A 24,448-nucleotide genomic window follows, 5' to 3' on the forward strand; every position below is an offset into this window, starting at 1 on the left:
TATATGATGCACTATTCCTAGAAACCCAAATGTAAGTAATGAAGGCTTTATGAAACGTGTCAAGTGTTATCTGAGAAATCACAATGTTCTCACAATCACAATCAGAGGTGTCCAATCCTAAGGGCCACTGTTTCCAATGATTGTTCTAACTCAGGAGAATGACACTGAATTCAGGGCCAACAACAAAACCTATTGATTAAATAAGTGCAATCTGGTGTGCTCCTGTTTGATTGGACTAAAGACCTGGAGAACTATCTACAGTAATAGTTCTTTGTTCTTCATTCTCTTTAATCCCTTTAAGGTCCAAGGACCCTATCTTGAAGCAAGGACACCCGCCATCACTAATAATGTCAGATGATGAAATAAATATAATACTCCCAGTTCAAAATTTGTGGGGAATATGAAAAGTGCCCCAAAGCAACAACTGGCAGTGTCATGCATTAAGACAAGGCATGAAGTTAACAAAGAAGTGTATTATTTCTGACCACTACAAACAAACAGGTGAAGCAAAATTGGTGAAATGAACAATATCCATTCTTTGGAAGCATAACATTGATTTTTTTTTTTGTTCAGATTTTTATAAGCTAACTTTAGCTACTGATATAGCATTTTGTAATGTTAGCATTTTCAATTCCCTGGAGCTTAAGATTAATTCACATTATGATTTTTTTATGAATGTTGGTTACTATTTTGCTCCACCTTAGAATGTCAACCCAATAAGGTCATAGGCGCTATCTTGGTCATCGGAGCATAAAAAGTGTGATTGCATCCCTGAATCGAGTTAAAATCGAAGTTGGGGCCCTTAATGGTCTATTAAACACATTCGAAAACCCAACAGATTTTAAATAAGGATTGGAACAGTATGAACACTGCTGTGGAGAATTTAATATGAGCAGGTTTTTGTCTGTATTTCTCCAAGCTTGATTCTTGTTTTGGTTTCTAATTTGGCAGGCTCTTTTACCCAAAGTGGCTAGCATAAAACACAAAATACAATCCAAACATTTGAGCAGAGCAGATGAGGCTTAAGCACCATGGTCAGTGCCCAGGCAGTGAATCTGTAACAGGTTTTGGATTTCAACTCAGAATCTTTCCAGCACTGTTGCAGTAAATGAACTGCGTAAATTATTGCACCAACAAAAGTACAGGATTCCTGGGTATCAACAAGGTTGTGATTCAGTCATAAGTACGAGCTTGCAGGTAATAACAGCTTTGCCAATGTTCAGTTTAAGAGCATGATGATGAGTGTGGTATTGATTTTACACAACAGTTTTATAAATAAGAAATTAAAATTGATTGAGTGGCATTTTGGACACTATCTATATATATATTTTTATATCTTCTCTTTCTTTCGGCTTCTCCCATAAGGGGTCGCCACAGCAGATCATCCGTCTCCATTCCATCCTCTACAACTGCCTCTTTCAAACCAACTACCTGCATGTCTTCCTTCACCACACCCATAAACCTCCTCCTTGGTTTTCCTCTTTTCCTCCTTCCTGGTGATCTTCTACCGATATACCCCAAACATCCTTCATGCACAGTCCCTCTAAAAAACTTGTTTCTAATCCTGTCTATCTTTGTCACTCCCAATGAAAATCTCAGCATCTTCAACTCTGATATATGTATATATACGGTTTTGCTTCACAGATCTTAGAGCCAGTCCTTCAGCTAGTTCTCTAGCTTTCAAACATTCCTGTCAAAAGTGAAACAGAATCTGGCTTCTCTTATTCCCTTTACATAATTTGTGTCTTTCAAATTTAACGTCAAAATTATGGAAAGTTTGCCACTTATTATGTCGCTAACACTACTGAAGTAACTATTTCAGTGGATTTGCTGCTAGAGGTGTAATTACACATACAGTAAAACATCCAGGAATCAGTGAAACTTAGTGAAACTTAGAAATCTTAAGTAAAACACTATTGGATGCCACTTGTCCAATCAGATTGATAAACCAGGGCTAAAAAACTTCATTTAAACAATTATATTAATTGGCTGACAAAAGATATAATACATAATGTTTACTGAAGAAACTGATTTGCTAAATTAAGTGTACAAGATTGGGTAATGGGAGAATTTAGATCCAGACGAAGTGGAAATTATGACAAGTTCATTTGCCTTCAACAAGCCTCTGTTTAAAGCCTGTACTGCCCTCTCCTGGTTATTCACAGATATTACAAACGGGGAAATCTTATATCAACTCTGACCTATGCAGTTTTATTTTGTATTATTTCTGAAAGTCTGATGACATTGAGACATCAGATCATATCGTACGAATAATTTTAAAAAGGAAAAAAAAAGGATCACTTGTCTTCTGTGGTTATTGATAGCCTTCTCTCTCATTACTAAACCCATACTTGAATAAAACTAACAACGCCGAGAAGGGAAAGGAAATTGTTGTTTTCAATATACAGGTCGAACTATTTTGCACATGATGGGGTCGCCACAGCAGATCATCCGTCTCCATACCCCCCCTGTCCTCTAAATCTGCCTCTTTCAACCCAACTACCTCCAGGTCTTCCCTCACCACATCCATAAACCTCCTCCTTGGTCTTCCTCTTTTCCTCCTTCCTGGTGGCTCCATCCTCAGCATTCTCCTACTGATATACCCCATGTCCCTCCTCTACACATGTCCAAACCATCTCAATCACACCCCCCTCACCTTGTCTCCTAAACGTTCTACATGCGCTGTCACTCCAATAAACTCATTTCTAATCCTGTCCATCGTCGTCAATCCCAACGAAAACCTCAACATCTTCAGCTCTGCTACCTCCAGCAACCTTCTGTCTAACTCATTTTTCTCGCTCATCAGCTGCTCAAAATACTCCCTAAATCCCTCCCAACACACTCTCCTCACTAGTCATTTTCTTTGGTCATACTGAGTGGTACAAATATCATATATACATAATAGCTATGTCCAGCAGATATGATGAAAAGCCCTATAGACATCATTACATAAGAAAATGTGATGAAGTATGAGAAAATGCATTGTAGTAGAAAAACTGATGCCTCTGTGATTGGAAGAATACATCAGGTCGAATTTAATTCAATTAATTTTAATTTGTGTTGCGCTTTTAACAATGAACATTGTCTCAAAGCAGCTTTACACAGATAATGTGCTGAAAAAGAATGAATAAGATGTTCTTTATAAGCGTAAGTTTGTCCCTGATGAGCGAGCCGGTGTGGAAAGGAGAAACTCCTCGAGACGGCATAAGGAAGAAACCTTAAGAGGAACCAGACTCAAGAGGAAACCCATCCTCATCTGGGTTGGACCACCAAATGTCCACCGAATGTCCATTTATTGCAGATATACGATGTTGCGGGGTGCAGTGATGGTGATCAGAAGCAAACTGTAGTCCTGAGTCAGTGTAGCAGACTGTCGAGATTAACTACAGTCCAAATCCATTCTCAAAGCTCCTCCTCTTACTTTGGAATTTCATCAGGTCCATCGGGGGGGGGGGCCTTTTAAATTATTTCTAACCTGCTACTTCCATGGGACATTAACACTAATGAACTGCCAGATGGCGCTAGAGTGGCTGGTTTACATTTAGCCTTGAGTTGAACTCATTTATAATGCATTCATAGCTAATATTGAATAATGCATGAAGAATAGAAATGCTTTAAGGTTTTTCTTATCTTTTATGCCCTGGTTTTATTAATTACTCCTGTTCTGTTTGTTCCTACACTGACAGGGTTTAGTCTGAAGATCTAATACATGTTGTGGCATTTATGGCATTTCATAGACACCCTTATCCAGAGCGACTTAAAACTGGACAGTTGAGGGTTAAAGGCTTTGCTCGAAGGCCCAGCACTGGCAGCCTGGTGGTGCTAAGATTTTAACCTTCCAATCCAAAGTCCAATGACTTAACCAATGAGCCGTCTCAAACTACTGCTGTTAACAAACACTGTGCAAAAAAAAACAGGCTAGACAGAATAAACCTGTCTCCAACACACTTTCAGTAAAATGCCCCTTTAAGAAGCACAACAGGTGCTCATGGGAGGCCAAAAGGTCTATCATTTGTGCAAACGAAGCTCTTCTCAGAGTGCAGCAACACCTGAAATGCACTATAAAGTGAGGTATGTTCAAGTTTATCTGAAACAATCCATGACTGTTGATCGGCAGGAGGAAACGCTTTGCATCCTGATGCCCTACCTGATTGTGAGCTTTCAGATGTTTTCCCATGTCCGTATTGGTTTCTTTCAGGTTCTCTGGTTTGATCTCATCTCCCAAAGCGTACAAGAAGGAGAATTAGATGTGCTAAATTGCTGATAATGCACTTGCTGAGTTTTTAGGCTGTTCGTGGGGTGACATCCAATCAACATGGTGGCAACACTGCAGCTGAAGTAAAAAAAAAAAAAGCACTTTTAACAATTGATTCATGTATGTACAAGATTTTACTTCGATCCGTCAACATACAGACGTATTAGCTTGGTAAATTTATACCACCGTAGATGCCCTTATCCAGTGCGATTAAGACTTATCTCATTCATCCAACTGAGGGTTACAGGCCTTTATTGCCAAGCTGCCACTCTGGGGGCCCTTGAGCAAGGCCCTTAACCCTTTGTGCTTCAGTGGTGCTGTAACATGGCTAACCCTGCTCTCTGAATTCTGCTTCCTAACATTGCTGGGAAATGCGGAGAAAGAATTTCACTGTGCTTTTTTTTTCTTTCTTACTTACTTACTCAAGGGCACAGCAGTGGCAGTTTAATAGTGTTGGGATTTGAACTCATGACCATTTGATCAGAAGACCAACATCTTAACCACTGAGCTACCACATGCCCAGGGCTAAGATAATATTCCTGACTTCTGCAGTCTGATTTGAGCAATCTGATAAATACCATAGCATTTCACACTCTGCTGCACAGATCTAATAACCTTGTGTCCAACAAGTAAGTAGACTGTACGATAATAACACCTCTTGAACCGTAGGTTATAATCGTAGGCTAAACAAGTCATCGAAAACAATACTGAATGGGTAATCACTTTTTAAACATAACGTTTCACAATATTAAACATCTCTGAGTTAACAAAATGGACTGCACTTGGATTTTATTTTTAGCGTTTGCTAAAAATAAATGAATTACCATTCAGGGTAAGTTCTATGTTAGTGCTTTGTGAGCTTTATGGCTTTCCACAGTGGCTTAGCCCGGGTTAAACACTGGGAGGTGCAGAGATGCGATCCATCAGCAGGGAAGTACAATAACAACAAGAGCACAAGAGCCCAAACTGAAACTCTGGCAAGCTGTGTACATTTCAATCCAGAGGTGGATAAAGTGGAGCTCTGTTACTGCAGGTAAGATGCAGTTTAAACCTTTTAGGGGTTAAGTTCTGATCTGCTTCATTTGCAAGAAGAAGAATTAAAAAGCATAAAGAAAAGTTGATTTATAGGTATCTCACCATTAATGCTTTTTTTAATACTGTGCATTATTGGTTTGGAGATCACTAAAAAGAGATCTTAAATCTTCTCTAGATCATGTGCATGTCTCTTCTTGGTGTGTGAAGTCAATTTGTGGACTTGCAGCAGTCTTCCAGCCTCATTCATTCAAAACTCATGACTAAGCCTGGCTTCTTAAAGAGAGCATTACATTATTAAAGTGATGTCCAATACCTAATACACCCTGATCAAAGGGAGAACCAGGCAGAAACTGAGCTGTCAGACGCTAAACATTGTAGATGAACAGGAACTTGAAGAGCTTCAGACCAGACCATCTACCAGTATGTTCTGCAATGTTCAGTCATGTACATGTACAGATGCAGATTTTGGGAGATCTGTGGGTCTGGGTTACTGTTTGGAAAGGTCAGGTGTTAGCCACATAGTTTGAAATGTTGGGCCCTTAAACAAGGCCCTTAATTTTCTGTGGTCCAGGGGTGCTGTATCACGGTTGACCGTGCGATTCCCAACAATGTTAGATTTGTGGAGAACAATGTTCACTGCCATATTGCATATATGATGATTAAAAGCCTTTAACTCAAACTCGCTGGAAATTAAAGTGGCGTAAGCGATTTTTTAAAAATACATTTCACCTAAAACGTGTTTAAATTCGGATTCGGCAAGTGGTACTGTAGTTTATTGGTTAAGGCTCTGGGATAGTAAACTGAAGGTCAGGGGTTCAAGCCCTGGTATCACCAAGCTGCTGCTCCTGGGCCCTTGAGAAAGGCCCTTAACCCTCTGTGCTGCAGGGGTACTGTATCATGTTGGACCCTGTGCTCTGACCACAGCTTCCTATAGAATTTCACCTTGCTGTAATGTACATGTGATTAGTGTAAAGCACATTTTTACCTCTATCTATTTCTAATTACTACAATAGATGACATGAGAGGAACAAAAGGGAGTCTGTAATCACCAGCTCGATGTTTCAGCATGATCTGACCTCGTTAATATTGGTTATTTGGCACCCATATTGGGAGACCAGTTAAGAATGTAGTTGGTTGCAATGTCAAATTAGATTTTTGTGATGGTTACTGTGTGATAGATAGTGTAGGTGAGGACACCTGGTATACTGTACATTGTAGGATTATTTGCTGTCCCGGATAAAATAGATGATTAACGTGAAACAGTCGTGGCGATTACATTGGTTTCTAAATGGTGGTCTGACAGTGAAATTTAGGATGACCATCTCACCATGTATTTGCTGCTACATGCTACATATGTCTACTGACTAGTCAGGAAAAACCCAACATGATGCATTGGTCAATTCAATAAATACCAAAACTTAAAACCAAGAAGCGTAAAGGGCTAACAGGAATACCAGTAGGTGGGATTTCAATAATGAGGAACATCTTGTGGTCTTGCTTGTACGCCATGTCCTGTAGCTGTTGTTCTTGCATTAAAGCTTACAATTCAATAGGTGTCATCGTCATACAGTCTACATATACGGTGTACACAAGGTTTTTCGATAACATGCAGCATGACTTATAATGTTCATAGATCAAATCGTACTCTAGAAGGCAGCGATATCGTCTTCTGTGGACTTCTAACCACCATACTGCCAAATGCTGGGCCTCTAAACCAGTGTCAACACTGATACGTTTTCATTTGAAAATGCGTGTTTTTCCCTCCGGTTTGACCGGAACTGTCCACACCGAGATGGCGTTTTCACTCAAACGAAAAATTGCTTTTTGAAAACGATCTCCAAAGCGGATCGATCTGAAAACGCGGTTTTCATGTCGTAATGTAGATCGTGAAAACGGAGGCTTTCGAAAACGATGACGCATTTTTAGTCGACATTGGTGCGACGTTTCAAACAGCTGGAAAGTAAATAAAAGGCAGGTGGAAACGACGCGGGCAGAAGCGCCGTACGGTTTCGCCTTTACGTAAGCGTTTTCAGACATTTCAGTGTGAATAAGTCGTTTTTGGGAAACGATTAAAAATGATAGTGAGGATGCGGAGTTGTATAAATGTAAGATAATTGTACGTTTCTTTGGATAACGTTGTCTGTCATAAACTTAAATGTATCACTGAAAGAAAAGTATCTTCTTGCGAATAGCTTTTAATTGTACAAAATAATTAATGTCCAACAATTCTGATTAGATAATGAACGATTCTAATACTCAGATACACACAGCAGAGATTAAATCAGTGGCGACAAAGCCGGCTCTGATGATCATGCGCCCGGCTGAATGGATAAAGCCGTTTTTATTCGTCCTGCTCTGTGCTTTGTGCCGGAGAAGAGACGGAGCCTCTGGCCTGACATGTCACCCAGAAAGCCGAGCCAAATTCAACAGCACACTGTGCTCTTTTACCAACTGGAGCTGAAGCAAGACTCTCAAAAGTCTCAACTTGAATAGTCACAAGTGATTCCAAGGCCAGATGTGGTACCAGATTCGATAACGTGTATTATTTCACTGAACTACATCCGAGCTCGGAGTTACATCTGATACATGATACTGTCTGATTTTGAAATTCTATTCTTTGATATTAAAATATATTTGATTTAGATCTCAGTTTTTAACCATTGAGCTTCCACTTCAGATCGATATTGTGAAATGAAGTGAATTTGTTGAATAAAAGCCATCAGACGGTCATGTGTTTGGGATCCGAAGCTGAAAAGGAAAAAAAAGGCATGTGAGAGCACATGTGAACCAAATACTGATACATCCATCTATTCATGTGATTTTTTCTGGGAAGGATCATCACTCTTTAAACGACTCATTAATCCAGCGTTTTAGAAATATAGCCAAATAAGTTACTTCAGAATAAATTTAATAAAATTGTATTTTGCACTTTTAACAATAGACACTGTCCTTAATCAGCTTTATAAAAAATAATAGATTACACATTTACATTTTGCATTTATAAATTAGCCTGTATAAGCTTAGCCCTTCTAAGTTTATCCCTAATGAGAGAGCTAGTGGCAAGTGTGACGAGGAAAAAACTCCCTGAGGTGGTAAAGGAGGAAACCTCTTAGAGGAACCAATTATTCAGTTCATTTTCATTTGTAGAGCTTTTAATGAGCTTTTAACAATAGACATTGTCTCAAAGAAGCTTTATAGAGATAAAGTTGTATAAAAGAATGTATAAGTTTAACTATAAGTTTGATTCTTATACACCGATCAGGTATAACATTACGACATTATAAGATTACTGATCATCTCTTATTATCTTTTATCTTCACCTGTGAGTGGGTGGGATACATCAGGCAGCTAGTGAACATTTTGTCCTCAAAGTTGATGTGTTAAAAGCAGGAAAAATGGGCAAGTGTAAGGATTTGAGCGCGTTTGACAAGGACCGAATTGTGACGTCTAGACGACTGGGTCAGAGCATCTCCAAAACTTCAGCTTTTTGGGATTTTCCTGGTCTGCAGTGGTCAGTATCTATCAAAAGTGGTCCATTGAAGGAACAGAGGTGAACCGGTGACATGGCTCCATCATTGTTGAGGGTGTGAATTGTTCACTGATGGACTCTTGAATGCTAAACTTGTTCATGAGAATTGTAGCATTTAGCCAATGTATCACAGTAAATATATTATTTGCAGGATATGTCATTTGTTAAATGAATTTTTGATGGCCATATTGAAGCAGACCAAAAATGCATGGGGATCTTGTATGGGAAGACTCCACTCAAAAAATGGACGATGCTTTGATGATTTGGTAGTTACGTGGAAATAAATACGAATGCGTATAGCAAGGAAGGAAATGGTACAGTGGCGGTAAAAGTAGTTCAGTGAATTTCCGGTCAAGCGCAGTAGAAGAGGAATGAGCATTGTTTTAATGTAACATGGTAACATGAGCACCGCCTGTCACTGCTCATCACGCAAACCCTCTTCAACTAGAGCTTTCTAACATGGTGCTTTATATCTGAGATAACATTTTCCCTTTGGCTGTGTGTCCCACTTAAGTGTGTGTGTGTGTGTGTGTAGCCTGACTGACAAGCTCTTAACCCGCTCTTGTTTACCCTGTGGCAAAAAAGGCTCAGTACAGTGTGCTTACAGATGTAGTTTCTAAAACTCAGCACAGAGTAAAACAGTTTCTAGACCACTCAGAGATTTTAGTTAGTTGAGCCAGACGTGCGAGGATCAACTTCTAAACTATTAGCTTCTTCAAGCTCATCTAATAGGGTTTGGGTTACTAAGCTTGGGTTTAAAGCCGGTACGTGGTATTGTGTCTGCCAGAAGTTTGGAAAGCACTTAGTCTTTTATAGTTTTTGAGACATATGCATGTTCCTTTTGTTTTGTTTAACAAAATAGGAAAAAGCACAAAGAATTTGACAGTGAATGACAAAAAGATGAGATTTCTTATACATTTGCTTATACATCTCTTTGCACAATTACATGGTTATATGGTGTGGGGGTTTTTGCCATTGGAGTATGAAATGGTGAGTAACACTGAGGTCTAGAACTTTTCTATGTTAAATGAGGCTGCTGACATTTCCTTGGTTTTCTCTCTCATTCATACACACTTGAACATACACACACACTCCAATATACCTACTCAGGACTGACATTTCCTTTTCCCGTCTTGACAAGCACTACCTTCGACTTACTGTAGCTACCAGAACACGTGGGCATGGGTTAGATGGAGCCATCGATGACCCCCATTTGAACCCTTTTGTGGTCTTACCCTGCTTTTAGCACTAGTTTTAGGAAATACCATGCGGCCTAGCCTATACATGACTGCCATTGTTGTGACATTTATACAGCCATTGCCTGGCAGTGAATTTTTTATGAGATTGATCCGGATTTTTTTATTGTGAACTGCGCAGCATTTTATAAAAATGTTTCACTTGTGTGATGTGAAATTCTTAAAGTGATGCAGTGCTGATGTTTTAAAGAAACCCCACGTTTAACACATTGCCTGCATTATCTGCACCAAAATGATTTGCATTTGTTGGGTCATGTGAATGAAGTGATTCATCCAAACACAAAGCAAGTCTCTTCTGGAGTGTTGTGGATCATCCAGGATGAACACACACACACACACACACACACACACACACACACACACACACACACACACACACACAGACATTAACATGCACAATAACACATTTAGGGATTGCTGAGAAAATGTAGAGAGCTTGTATTTTGCTGCTTTCTGCAGTGTATCAGCATCAAAGGTCAACGTGGTATAGCATTTCATAAATTGTATATTGTGCCGGCTGAAGTTGGAAATTTATGTTGTATTTCGAACAAAAGCTTAAGTTCAGCGTCCTTTGCTGATCTTTTTGCATCGTAGTTGATGTAGGGCAAAATCTAATGCTGTGTGTCCTGTTTTATGATATGTAATATGTCTCACAGTAGTAGTGGTGTACAGCTCACCTCCTTCACAATGCCTGATAGAAACAGACGCCACACCTCCTGCACTTTGAATTTTTTTATTTTTTATACTAGTACAAAGCCTACACCTTCTTTCAGCAGAACTGAAGGTTCAAAGGCAATGCTTTTTTTTATTATGACTAAAGATACCAAGGCTGCACTTCTTTTGTTAGCACTGAATACAGGTCATGCCATTTACAGAGCCCGAGAAGGTTCATTGGGACTGACAGGCACAGAGTTCACATCTAAATAACTTGGGCTGACAGTCATAGAGGCTACTTCATTTTAATTGGTTTTGAAAGGTGAGAGGTGGTAGCTCATTGGTGAAGACATTGAACTTTGAATCATAAAGGCATGTGTTCAAATCCCAGCACCATCATGCTGCCTTACCTTAACCCTCAACTGCTCAGTTGAAAGTCGCTCTGGATAAGGGTGTGTGCCGTAAATGTACAGAGGCTGCATTTTCTTTATTAAGACTTAACAAGGTACAAAAGCCAAAACTTCTTTATTGGAACTGACATGCATATAGGCCACACCTCTATGAATAGGACTGACAGGCACAGAGACTATACCTTCTTGACTGAGACTGCTAAGCACAGAGGCCAGACCTTCTTGAGTGGGACAGACTAGCACAGAGGTCATTCCTACATGACTTGGACAGACACAAAAATCAAACCTCTATGACTAGATTAAGGTGGCTTACATAATACAATTGGTATTTTTCATAATTCTGACAAGTTTGAAATTCCTAACTCCTATAGTGTCACCCTATTCACTCTCTGTAAATTTTATGCTAGCTGTAAGGATGTGTGCTTCATGTTTTTTCTCTAAACTAGAAAGTAGGTTTTCTGACAGTGGAGTACACTTCCCGGTACAGTGCCCGCAAGCAGAGTCATAAGGCCTCAGCTTCCATCCTGTAACTGTAACCCAACCCTCATGTCATTTGAGCTCGGTTTTGTATGGCTGACTGGGTTTTCAGGTGAAGGGGCTGACAGAAGGGACACTTTACTCTCTAGTGCTCACGGTATTGCAGGTCAATTTGGATCAAACCTACGTCGTAACATGTAAAGGACTCATAGCTAATGATTAGACAATGTATTCCTGTAAATGCACAAGGCAAAAGCATGAACCTGCATTATTCTCCTCAGTGATGGGCTTGTTACCATCATGAGGAAGAAAACACTTTACCTCAACTCTGCACTAGGGTGATTGCTTTTACGCTCCCTTGTCAAATTCCCTTCATGATTTGGAAGTGTGTCTTCCCTCTGGCACAAAACACAATATAGTTGACCTCATTGTCAGGTTTTAAGCTTTAGTTTCTCTGTAATATATATTTTTCAGCAAAGTGAGGCCTGTCCTAAAGACTTTCCTGTGGAGAAAAACTTAAACAAAGCTCTGACACTGGAAACTATCAAGTGCTTAATAGCATGTTTTTTAGATTATTCGATTTTGTGCAATAGACACCATACAAGTCCCTCAGAATTAACGGTAACGATAGAAACAATAATGTTTGAGGAACTGTTCGTTATGAAATCTCTGTATTTTGCATTGCAGCTGCAAATACTGTTAGAGCTTCTATTATAAATATATCAATTACTCTTACATTTTGAGGTAGAAACTAAAAAAGTGAAGGAACTAGTAAGCAAAACAATTACCAAGCATTCGATTGCTGATTTAAAATCTTACACTGGTGCAATTTGAATGTAAAAGAGAATTGTTTCATGCTATTAATGTCAACACTCAGAAAATGATCATTCACTTTATCCCATGATGCACTGGAACGGACTTCCAAGAAGAAATGATAAGGCCCGGTTAATGCAGGAGGGTTAAAACAGGACTGGAACGTAGGACGAGAAAACGACATGCCATACAGATTTTCCTCGGGCATTGTGAACACACACACACACACACACACACACACACACTTTGCAGGATGATGCGGTGTTGGGCGGAACGCTTTAAGCCGCTTGGAAGGAACTTGTCATTTGATGATCCCCATATTAAGCAGTGATGACATGCTGGCGTTTTTTGGCTGACAACTCACGCTGCGCTCTTTCTGTTCTTGCTCAGCTTCAGACCTGCAATCAGGTCTCTTAAAAATGCTTATTAATGTGTTCTTTAAATAATCTCCATTTACTGCATATATTATTATTTACAAATGTATCCTTTAAGACAGACCAGATTATTTATATAATTGGTAAGATCTTTAAGACATGAACAGTGTATTTATACACTAATCATATCACGATATGTGAAGACACCTAGTCTTTTATTGTTTTTTAAAGACGCATGCAAGTTCCTTATGTTTCTACTTGGTGAACTAGGTCATTTAACTGTATTACTTTGACCAAACAAATACAGTGAGGAAAATAAGTATTTGAACACCCTGCTATTTTGCAAGTTCTCCCACTTAGAAATCATGGAGGGGTCTGAAATTGTCATCGTAGGTGCATGTCCACTGTGAGAGACATAATCTAAACAAAAAAATCCAGAAATCACAATGTATGATTTTGTAACTATTTATTTGTATGATACAGCTGCAAATAAGTATTTGAACACCTGTCAATGAAAGTCAATGTTAATATTTGGTACAGTAGCCTTTGTTTGCAATTACAGAGGTCAAACGTTTCCTGTAGTTTTTCACCAGGTTTGCACACACTGCAGGAGGGATTTTGGCCCACCTCCACACAGATCTTCTCTAGATCAGTCAGGTTTCTGGCCTGTCGCTGAGAAACACGGAGTTTGAGCTCCTCCAAAGATTCTCTATTGGGTTTAGGTCTGAGACTGGCTAGGCCACGCCAGAACCTTGATATGCTTCTTACAGAGCCACTCCTTGGTTATCCTGGCTGTGTGCTTTGGGTCATTGTCATGTTGGAAGACCCAGCCTCGACCCATCTTCAATGCTCTAACTGAGGGAAGGAGGTTGTTCCCCAAAATCTCGCAATACATGGCCCCGTCATCCTCTCCTTAATACAGTGCAGTCGCCTGTCCCATGTGCAGAAAAACACCCCAAAGCATGATGCTACCACCCCATGCTTCACAGTAGGGATGGTGTTCTTGGGATGGTACTCATCATTCTTCTTCCTCCAAACACGCTTAGTGGAATTATGACCCAAAAGTTCTATTTTGGTCTCATCTGACCACATGACTTTCTCCCATGACTCCTCTGGATCATCCAAATGGTCATTGGCAAACTTAAGACGTGCCTGGACATGTGCTGGTTTAAGCAGGGGAACCTTCCGTGCCATGCATGATTTCAAACCATGACGCCTTAGTGTATTACCAACAGTAACCTTGGAAACGGTGGTCCCAGCTCTTTTCAGGTCATTGACCAGCTCCTCCCGTGTAGTTCTGGGCTGATTTCTCACCTTCCTTAGGATCATTGAGACCCCACGGTGAGATCTTGCATGGAGCCCCAGTCCGAGGGAGATTGACAGTCATGTTTAGCTTCTTCCATTTTCTAATGATTGCGCCAACAGTGGACCTTTTTTCACCAAGCTGCTTGGCAATTTCCCCGTAGCCCTTTTCAGCCTTGTGGAGGTGTACAATTTTGTCTCTAGTGTCTTTGGACAGCTCTTTGGTCTTGGCCGTGTTAGTAGTTGGATTCTTACTGATTGTATGGGGTGGACAGGTGTCTTTATGCAGCTAACGACCTCAAACAGGTGCATCTAATTTAGGATAATAAATGTAGTGGAGGTGGACATTTTAAAGGCAGACTAACAGGTCTTTGAGAGTCAGAATTCTAGCTGATAGACAGGTGTTCAAATACCTATTAGCAGCTGTATCATACAAATAAATAGTTTAAAAATCATACATTGTGATTTCTGGATTTTTTTTTTTAGATTATGTCTCTCACAGTGGACATGCACCTACGATGATAATTTCAGACCTCTCCATGATTTCTAAGTGGGAGAACCTGCAAAATAGCAGGGTGTTCAAATACTTATTTTCCTCACTGTATATAAATGTCCACATGTTCCACTTTATTTTTCAAAATGCTTCCCTAGCATAAGAGCTTTACACACTCTCGGCATCTGGACAGTTAATTTCTCCAAAAATTCAGCTAATTCAGTTTCTTTTGTCAAACTTGGAAGAACGAATTTGTTCTTTAAGTCAAGTCAAGTCAAATTTATTTCTATTGCGCTTTTCAAACGGACATTGTCTCAAAGCAGCTTTACAGAATTTAACAGCTAAGGTGAACAATGTGTTTTTATCCCTGATAAGTAGCCATGACTTTACTAGTTGGAGATTTGCTTCTTACTTGTGATCCAGTTCATCCCAGAGCAGTTCAATAGGATTTAGGTGCGGTGACTGGGCAGGTCATTCCATATTAGATTACACTCCAGGCGACTGTTTGCTCTCTAAATAACACTTACAGAACTCAGACGTATGCTTCTGCTCATTGTCTTGTTGTATTGTGAAGTCGGTTCCAATGAGCTGTAGTCCAGACCAAATTTCATGGTGTTGAAGTATGGACTGAAAGTCATGTTGGTTCAGTTTTCCTCTCACTTTCCAGAATAAGTCTGCATAGTCTGCATTTGCAGAATAGGACTGCTCCAAAACAACCCCAAACCATTAGGTTTTACCTCCATGTTTGACTGTGGGGCTGAGCCAGTCTGCTAACATCTTCTCTCTTTTTCTTTATCTTAGAGTTCTTCTGTTAGAGAAAAAAAGGTAGAGCCATATTTGGACTCCACAGACTCATTCACTGTTGTGTGTGTTCTTGCCTTTTTTCTTATTTGTTACATAGAAACTAAAAGAACATGCAACTATAAAATACTTGGTGTTTCCAAACCTTTGACAGGGTCTGTATATATTAAAATACACCTAATACACAAACGTATAATAATTTCAATATACATGCACCAGTGTTGTCTTTGCTCACCTCTCATTGCTAAATAATACAAAAATATCTACAGTATCTCTTGCACATCACACACATCAGGCATCTGTTTTGTGTGTCTTGTATTCACCTTCGGCATGATGGCTGTTTGAGTACATGAAGGCCGTGTTATCAGCATTGGCAGCATCATTCCTGTTCACCTGAGTGAAGCTGACGTTTTGGATGACAGACCCAGTGAAGGACCTTCACACAGGATTAAAAAGACAAAAGGATCAGGTTTCCCATGTTGTGCAGGCTTCCTTCATTGGGAAGCTCATTAATGAATACCCATACCTCGTGTAGTAATGATTATCCAGGCTTTGTTTTGGGAAACCTGTTTGAGTTTCAGCAGTGTTCTCATGCTTGTTGGGGTTAAAAGCATGAGGGTCAGTTTTGTGGAGTATTCTAAACTAATGTTTTACAGTTTGCATTGTGTTTTGTTTATTGTATTTAGGAAAGGCTATAGTGCTGTAAAATAACTTCATTTAATGAGGTAAATAAGGCAATAATGAGGAATGAGCTGAGGTTAAAAAAGGATATGATGCTAACTGTGTAAGCTGAGGTAACAAACGCTATTATACTAATTAATGTAATGATGAATTTGATGCTAATTGAATAAGCTGAGGTAACAAAAGCTATGGTACTGAAATAATGACGACTGTGACAGTAACTGAATAAACTGAGGTGACAAAGGCCTGACCTGAGGTACAGAGGTCTTAATGTTAACTCAATGAATGCACATTTGTCATGTTGTTGTGCCTTAAATTTCAATTAACTTTTTCCTGGAATGTTGTTCTGTCATTGTACTTAATGCTAATTGTTTGTTATCACTCATTATAACATATATAATATATAAGATACCTACAGCTAGTCAGTCTGACTGGCATTCTAGAAGCTGTAGACACACTACTCTCAGAAAGTGTTTCAAGATGTTGGTAAAAAAAAATATGAATTACATTTTGAAAAATGTATTCTAATTTATTTAATTATTAAAATAGTAGTATTTCTATATCTTACTTTTTGTTTGGTTCATCATTCAGTTTTACTCATGAATTGAATAAAAACATCATTATCTAATTTTTATTTTGATAAATGTTTTTAGTTTAGTATAGTAATGTATATAATTATATAATTAATAAATAAAAACATATAATTACTAAATATAGCACTCTTTGTGCAGCACATAGTCTCATACCTAAAAACAAACAGTACGTAGCATTAGTCATTCGCCTCTAAATGCTGATCTTGTAATAACAGCTGACCTTCTCAGCTACTTCATCACTGGATGCTACCTGGAAAAACTATCGGTATGGATTTTTGCTGATAGTTTCAGCAATCAACAATCGATGCTGATTAATCAGCAAAACCGATTAATAGGTCGACCTCTACAAATTTTGCATAGGCCCCATGTGAGTGACCATATGCAAGACCCTCTGTGGGACTTTTGTGTCCAAAACCCACTTTGATACACACTCTATGTAATATGCACAGCCCACCCTCTATTTTGGGCTAGCCTACTAGGGCTTCAATTAAACCCAGTAGTGTGGGTCCCACATGTGCTCTGCATTCACACTGATACCATGGCCCACAGTGGGCTGGCCACAGTGGTCTCAAATAGGCTTCCATGAAGCATGTTTGCTGGGTGGTAGACAGGCTTCTCTTGTAAACTTTTCAGTTGCTTAGACTTGCCCCACAACGATCTGTAACTGTATCTGTTGGCATTCTGGTAATGGAAGTCTGCAGGATGATTAGTGTAGTTTGTCTTAGCGAGTATTTCACTGAAGCGTTTACTTCAGGGATCCACGTGGTGTCAAATACTGTCTGTGGATAGGGATCATAAAGCTCAACTTGACCTGCTGATCTTATCTATTAATTCATAATGCACAAAGAATGTTGTTTAGTGAAACACAGCATGCTGTAATGAAACTAGGCTAGGCATGTTGGAATTTATTTCTGCAGCAAAATGTGTGTATTTGTATGCTTGGTTTTATTGCGTATGAAGTAAATGATGAAGTGAATTTCACTGCAGTGTTTAAAGTACAGAAATTATAGTGATTTGATATTAGTGCCAATTCTATCACATTTTTAACACAACACTTCCTTCCACTGCTTTCTGGGGAATAGTAGGACTGTGTTGGCGATATAAAAAAGTTATAGTTTTAGCATATTTTTTATTTCTAAGGAGAGGAGCAAAAAAGAAAATCTATAAAAACAGAAGATAAGGGATTACAGAAAAATGTAAAAAAAAAAGAAAGTAAGAAAAAAAAGGAAAAACAGCAGAAGATGAAAATAATAAAATAGAAAATTAAAAGTAGCAAATTGAGGGAAATATACTACAAAAAGAAAGTAATATAAAGAATAAAATGAAGGGAATTGCCAATTAATCAGAGAAAAAACTTATGCAAAATGTGGAAAAAAACAATTTATGAGATGAAAAAAAGAAAAGAATGAAAGGGGGTAGGAAGAGAAACTGTTTTAAAGCAGTTTCTGAAGTAAAAAGAGTAAACATAAAGGGAAGTGGAGAGAAAAGAAAGATTATAAGTGTTTTTGTAAATACAAAAAGAATGAAAAGTAAAAAATTAGACTGCTTTAAAAAAATGATAGATTTTTCTGAAGAAAATAAATTGAAAAGAAAATATATGCAGATACCTACTTTACGTATAGAATAAGAATAAAAAGAAGAAATAATCAAAAAAAGGAATAATGGAAAAATTAAAATAAATATTTTATTATGTTTTAAATATTAGGATTTTATTGCCACTATTTATTGATTATTATATTATATTTGTCTGTCTGTCTGTCTGTCTGTATTATTATTTTTTAAGTCCTTTATTTCCAAATAAATATTGATTATTATTTTTTTAATTAACTTTTTTACAGACACAAAATTTAACTTGATACATCATGCGGTCTGTAAAACTGACATTTGTTATACACACAGCGTTGCCATTATTTGCTCAGGCATTGTTTTGGGATTGAAGTTTGTTCAACCTAACATCTTGAGGACAGAGGCTTAGCGTTTGCTTCAACTCGATCATTCCTATTTGTGTCCTGAAGATATCGGTGCATGGTCCACTTCACCTCTTGACTGCCTCCTTTCAGAAGATGAAGTTTGCTACCTTTATATTCTGCTGACATTTAAATCGCTCCAGACGGTGGACCAGTGAAAGACCTTTTGAGGTTTCTCGCCAGCATTGTCTGTTTCGTTGCGCTGCTTATATGCTTTCCATTTATTTTTTGCTAAAGCAGAGAAAAAAACGCAGACACCGATGCTGTACTCAAATGGGGAAATATTCCACCACAGCGAAATCTAAGCCACCCCACAAAAAGATTTGCAGAAAATGGTGTGTAAAGCTTTTTTTTCTTTTCCAACCGGAAAGCCATGAAATTAAGATGACTGAGGTCTGTTTAACTGTCAAGGCAAATATTATGTTGAGCTCAAACACTCCCAGTGTGTTTACTCCTGTCAGATAGGACGTGTTTATTTATTTTTTTGGAAAAGAAGTGTAGCAGGAAGTGTTTATTGGACTGAGCCTTGTTTTGTAGTTGACAGCAGTAAAGATGTCTGTTATTTAGTTGCTGTGCAGCTCTGAGGCGATTCATCTCTCTTTCGTTTTCTGAGCGGCGATTAAACAAATAAGGCTAAAAAAGAAGGTGAACAAACTCGTTCGGTTAGCGCTGAAAGGGAACAGACACACGAGACGCGTCTCTTTCCCACGCTTTGAAAAAAAATGAGAAAAAAAAAGGACAGTCAGGACAACGAGTTCAATCCTGTCCAGAATGATTCGTTTGTAAGAAAAAAGTCCAAATTCAGTTTTATATCAACAGTCAGGACTTCCCAAGACTGCAATTAACAGTATTGAACAATGCAGTCAATAAAACTATAATTAGCTGTTTGGGAAAGCTGTATGGGAATACTGGCTCAAAGATTAAACAATACATTTAGTCCTATTGCATAACTATTGGCACCCCTCTATGAGAAAATGCAGTAGCTAATACAATGAATTAATTTTTATATAAGTACGGATATATGTACACTCTATGGATTTACCTGAACCTTATTGATCACTAATGTACAGCAATTTTTACACTATATGGTTAAACGTATGTCCACTGCTGACCATCACACACGTGTTTTTTCCCAGAAGCACACAATTGTATAGAATGCATTTTTTATACTTTAGGAGGAACTAAGAGACTCAAACATTGTTCCAGCTCCATGAAGGTTGAAGCGTCTTGCAAAAAGACTCGTCCTCCTCAACCACGTTGAACACCGTTGGAACAGGAACCTACTCACCTTAATGCCTGATCTCCCTAATGCTCTAACTGAATGAACATAAATGCCCACGGCCGCGCCCCAAAACAAAATGGAAAGATATCCCTGAACAATGGAGTTTGTTGTAACAGAAAACAGGGAGTGGAAAGTTCAACAAGCATGTAGGGGGCAACTTTTAGGGAACAAGTGTAACATCATTGAGCCATTTTCAGTGATGTGTCAGAATACTTTTAGACTAGGTCTGAATAATATGATAAACTGTATTTACTATATATTCATATATACAGATGATCCCTGATGGTTTAAATTTAGATTTTTGGATCTTATGATGACGATACACAAGTCCGTCTGTTAGAGCCTATATGTCAACCGCAAAAACATGGTAATGAGTTTGTGGTTCATCAGAGAAGTGTAATTTTGGTTTACTTGACCATAATATGTAACTCAAATCATACAGTATTTCTGATCAATCTTGAGCAAGTTATCAGATTTTTTTAAATCAGCTCTTATGAAAGCGTGATGCTAAAACCATTATGTGTAATATGCCAAAGTTGTCATTTTAACTTTTTCTGTTGTTCATCAAAACATGACACATTGTCTACACACCCTTATATTCTTTAATGTGGACAGTGTGCTAATGAAGCATGCCATTTTCTTGTCTAGGGTGCCATTAATTTTGGTCAGTAAGTGTGTGACTTGAATTCTATTTAATGCCCCAGGCATTAACTGATTAATAACTGGTTGACTGGTTCCATTATCTCTCAAAAAACAAGTAAGACATGCTTCAAGACTCTTCTTGTTCTGAACCCTTGGTGGAGGAATAAACTTCCACTTGATGTCTGAACAGTCTCTAGCAATCTTCAAACAATGTCTAAAGACCCTCCTCTTTCAGCAATACTTACATTAGCACATGTTTTGCTCCCAACAAAGTTTTAGACGGATTGCTTTCTTACTTTGCATCCTAATGGCTTGAAATTAGAATGGCTTCATTTGTTAGAGACATCAAAGCATTTTTGAATAAGGGCATCTGAGAAATGTTGTAGATTTAAATGTACATGTCATTAAAGGCATTTCACTAGACGCCTATGACTGAGTTTGAATTGGAGTCTCTGAGACAGAGTTTAATTCAGATTATTAAGAGCAACAAGGTCTGGGTTACTGATCGGAAGGTCAGAGGTTCAAGCCCCAGCCCTGCCAAGCTGACACTGTTGAACCCTTGAGCAAGGCCCCAAACCTTCTCTGCTACAGGGCTGCTGTATCATGGCTGACCCTACCGCTCTGACCCCAGATTTCATTCTGCGTCAGTGTATATCGCAGAAGTTAAAAAATCCTCTTTCATCAGTATTGCAGATCAGAGTTTCATCCACACTTGTGTTTCGTGTCGAATTCCGCTCTGGATGTATCGGTGTATTTTATCTGCACTAGTTTATTGGTTAAACATTTATTTGTTAAACATTATGTTCTCCTGCTCTGCAAATCTATCTACATATCCGTCACCACATCCTTGGAGTAAACACTGGCTGTAGAAAGTGTTTCCGTTTGTGGTTTTGTCTGTGTGTGTGTGTGTGTGTGTGTGTGTGTGTGAGACCATGTGCCATGAGGCAGGATGACAAAGGCTTGAAACCCGACCCTGACAGGCCTAATTAATTTCAGGTTCCTGCACTGCTGAGAGATATGCAAAGTAAGGGAGAGATGGAGGGATGGAGATAAAGGACAAAGCAAGAAAGAAAGCTATTCAAGATTGAAAATATAAGGGGTTTCTTCAGATGTACATAATAGACAACACACACTTGCATACCACCACCATGCTTGACTGTAGGCAAAACACAATTTTATTGCTACTCCTCACCTCACCATCTTAGTTGAGGTGTACAGTGTATCTGTTTTCTGAAGCAGCTTCTGCACCAGGACTCAACTTCTTTAATGGACCCTTGTGAGGTCTGTTCCGAGTGGAACCCGTCTGGGAAAACCTCTGTATAACCCTGGCCACTGTACTGTGACTTAGCTTCAGGAGGTTACTGATCTTCTTTTAGCCTCGTTCATCTTTGTGGAGAGAAACACTCTAATTCTTAAATCCTCAGAGAGTCTTTACCATGAGGTGCCATGTTAAACATACAGTGGTCATGGTTACACGATGTACAGCTGTTATCACTTAGGGTGTACTCAATTTTGTTGCCAGTTATGAAGACAATAATGACTATATGCTGTACTGTATGACTGTGTATTCAATTTTGTTAAATATATATACACACACACACACACACACATCACATTAAACTTTTCTCCTCTTTTATGTTCTCAGACTTCAGCCGAACAGCACGTCCCATGCGGCAACATGGCGTCTGATGCGAGTCACATGTTGGAGGCTGCTTTGGAGCAAATGGATGACATCATCGCAGGTAAATTTGCGATACTGTATATCCTACAGACTTGATGCAAGAACTGGTTTGGTATGAGCAGTGGAGTACAAGCAAGTTTAAGTTCCTAATTACCTATATTTAAGTCATTACCCCTATTAGTTTATCTCTAATGAGTGGTGACAGTTCTGAGGTAAAAAAAAAACTCCCTAAGAAGGTATGAGGAAGAAACCAAGAGAGGAACCCATGCTCATTAGGGTCATCAAGTGCTTTCAAATATAGTTTTATAAAGCTAGTCATGCCTTTACATCTTGTGATTTGAGGTGATTTCTTATTACCATAGTTTAAAATATATATATATATATATATATATATATATATATATATATATATATATATATATATTTTATATATATATTTTATATATTTTATATTTATACATAGACCCTTGACAACCCAATCCTAGAAGACTAAAGTTCAATAATAAAAATTGTTTTGATAACCCTCAGAAAACGATTACTTGTTAGTAAGTACGTTCTGTTTGCTTTTGGATACTATTAGCTATTTAGCTAGATTAACCTTCAATGCGAGAGCTGAAGGGTTTGGCTGGAAGGTTTGTCCTGGGCAGCAGGGACATGGCCTGTGAATTAGCATTGGGGGAAATCCCAGTGGCTTGTTTTGTCCCTCAATTAAGATTTTGTACGATAATACACGTTTCTTTTACATTTTTAAGTTTTGGTTTGAGGTTTTTATGCCAAGGAAAGGAGGTTAATTGGCATGCGTGTGTGTGTGTGTGTGTGTGTGTGTGTCCTCTAGCAAACTCAGCAGTTGTCAGCATGATTGAACTAATAGAGGACGAATGTTTAATAAAGCCAGTTGACAAGTGAGAGACGGATTTGTGTGTGTGTGTGTGTGTGTGTGTGTGTGTGTGTGTGTGTGTGTGTGTCAGCAAGTTTGCAATGAAAAGTCAGATACACACGTAAACACAACACATGCCCCGAGTTACGCAACTCAAGGTCACCATACAGCTGTCGCTATGACAAAAGACTGTGTCTGTTTGCTTGTTGTTAAATGTCAGAAGGCATGACTGTGGAAGGGCAACGCTGCCGACGGACACATGACTTATGACAGGAACACGGCATCTTCGTAGCGTCTATGTAACCCACATGCAGGACCATAAATTGTACCTTAATTCCCATATACAGTATATACCCATATATACTACTGGGTAAAAATATATGAAGCTTCTAATAGTCTAAACCAGGGGTCCTCAAACTGCAGCCCGTGGGCCAAATACCACCTGGCCCGTTTTTGGAACGGCCCTCTGAACAATGCCGGAGACATATTTTCAAATGTCAAATTTACATATATGCTTTATGCATATCATATATGTTCTATGTGAAATCAGACACTGAGCACCCCATATAACCAAAATGGCACGATCCTCGTTTTATAACGAGTCTGAGAAGATTCAACTGTGAGATTGATGATCGAATCAGGCTCCTCCTATCAAAACATCGAATCTTTAACTAATCTTTGAGTAAACAGCAAATCATTGGTCAGCAAATGAGCAAAAATTAAACAAAAGCTTTTCTGAGACCATGAGGTTCGAGCTGGAAAATCTTTTGGGATTTAGAGAATTTCTTCTACAACACTGAATATCCTGTATAGTTATAAGGCATTGAGGTGATTATTGACACAAGTCTTTGTGTTAGTCACAAGGCAGATAAGATACAAATCTGAAGTTCTGGAAATGTTTTAATAATAGTTGACTTGAGGCAATTGTGAGAGATTTTTTTTAAATACCACCACCTACTGGTGATAGACAAAAATGCAACAAAATGATATGCAATATGATAGATTTTTTAAGACGCTGTAGCGTTGTGTGTAGAAATGCGAACAAATTGGCTATGAACATTTAAAACACCCAGGTCTAAAAGAATCAGAACATTTATAATATTCTGGTAGTTTTGAAATCTGACTTTTATTCATTTGTAGATTTCTTGATTCTGATTAAAGAAAATTGTGGTCATTTTTTTAACTGCTCTAAAAGTACTTCTGGTTTTAAATCAAATCATAAATTAAAGAAAAATCCCAGCAATTTTGGGACACACCCCTCTCCAACATACAATTATCTCAATTAGACACTAAGCAGGTGAGGTTAAGTATCTTGCATTAGTGTCC

General features: G+C 38.6%; 1 protein-coding gene across 13 annotated transcripts in view; it reads left to right on the plus strand.

The window, feature by feature from the left end:
- Positions 1-5,163: 5,163 nt before the first annotated feature.
- ppfibp2b (PPFIA binding protein 2b) overlaps positions 5,164-24,448 on the plus strand; it is an 85,913-nt gene continuing 66,628 nt past the window's right edge. For all 13 annotated transcript variants that reach the window (XM_046849941.1, XM_046849939.1, XM_046849943.1 and 10 more), the window contains exons 1-2: positions 5,164-5,288; positions 22,210-22,306. In XM_046849941.1, coding sequence (XP_046705897.1) covers positions 22,243-22,306 — 64 coding nt within the window. In that variant the 5' untranslated portion in view covers positions 5,164-5,288; positions 22,210-22,242. The remainder of the gene's footprint in view (positions 5,289-22,209; positions 22,307-24,448) is intronic.

Source organism: Silurus meridionalis, chromosome 5, assembly GCF_014805685.1.
Source record: "Silurus meridionalis isolate SWU-2019-XX chromosome 5, ASM1480568v1, whole genome shotgun sequence".
NCBI lineage: Eukaryota > Metazoa > Chordata > Actinopteri > Siluriformes > Siluridae > Silurus > Silurus meridionalis.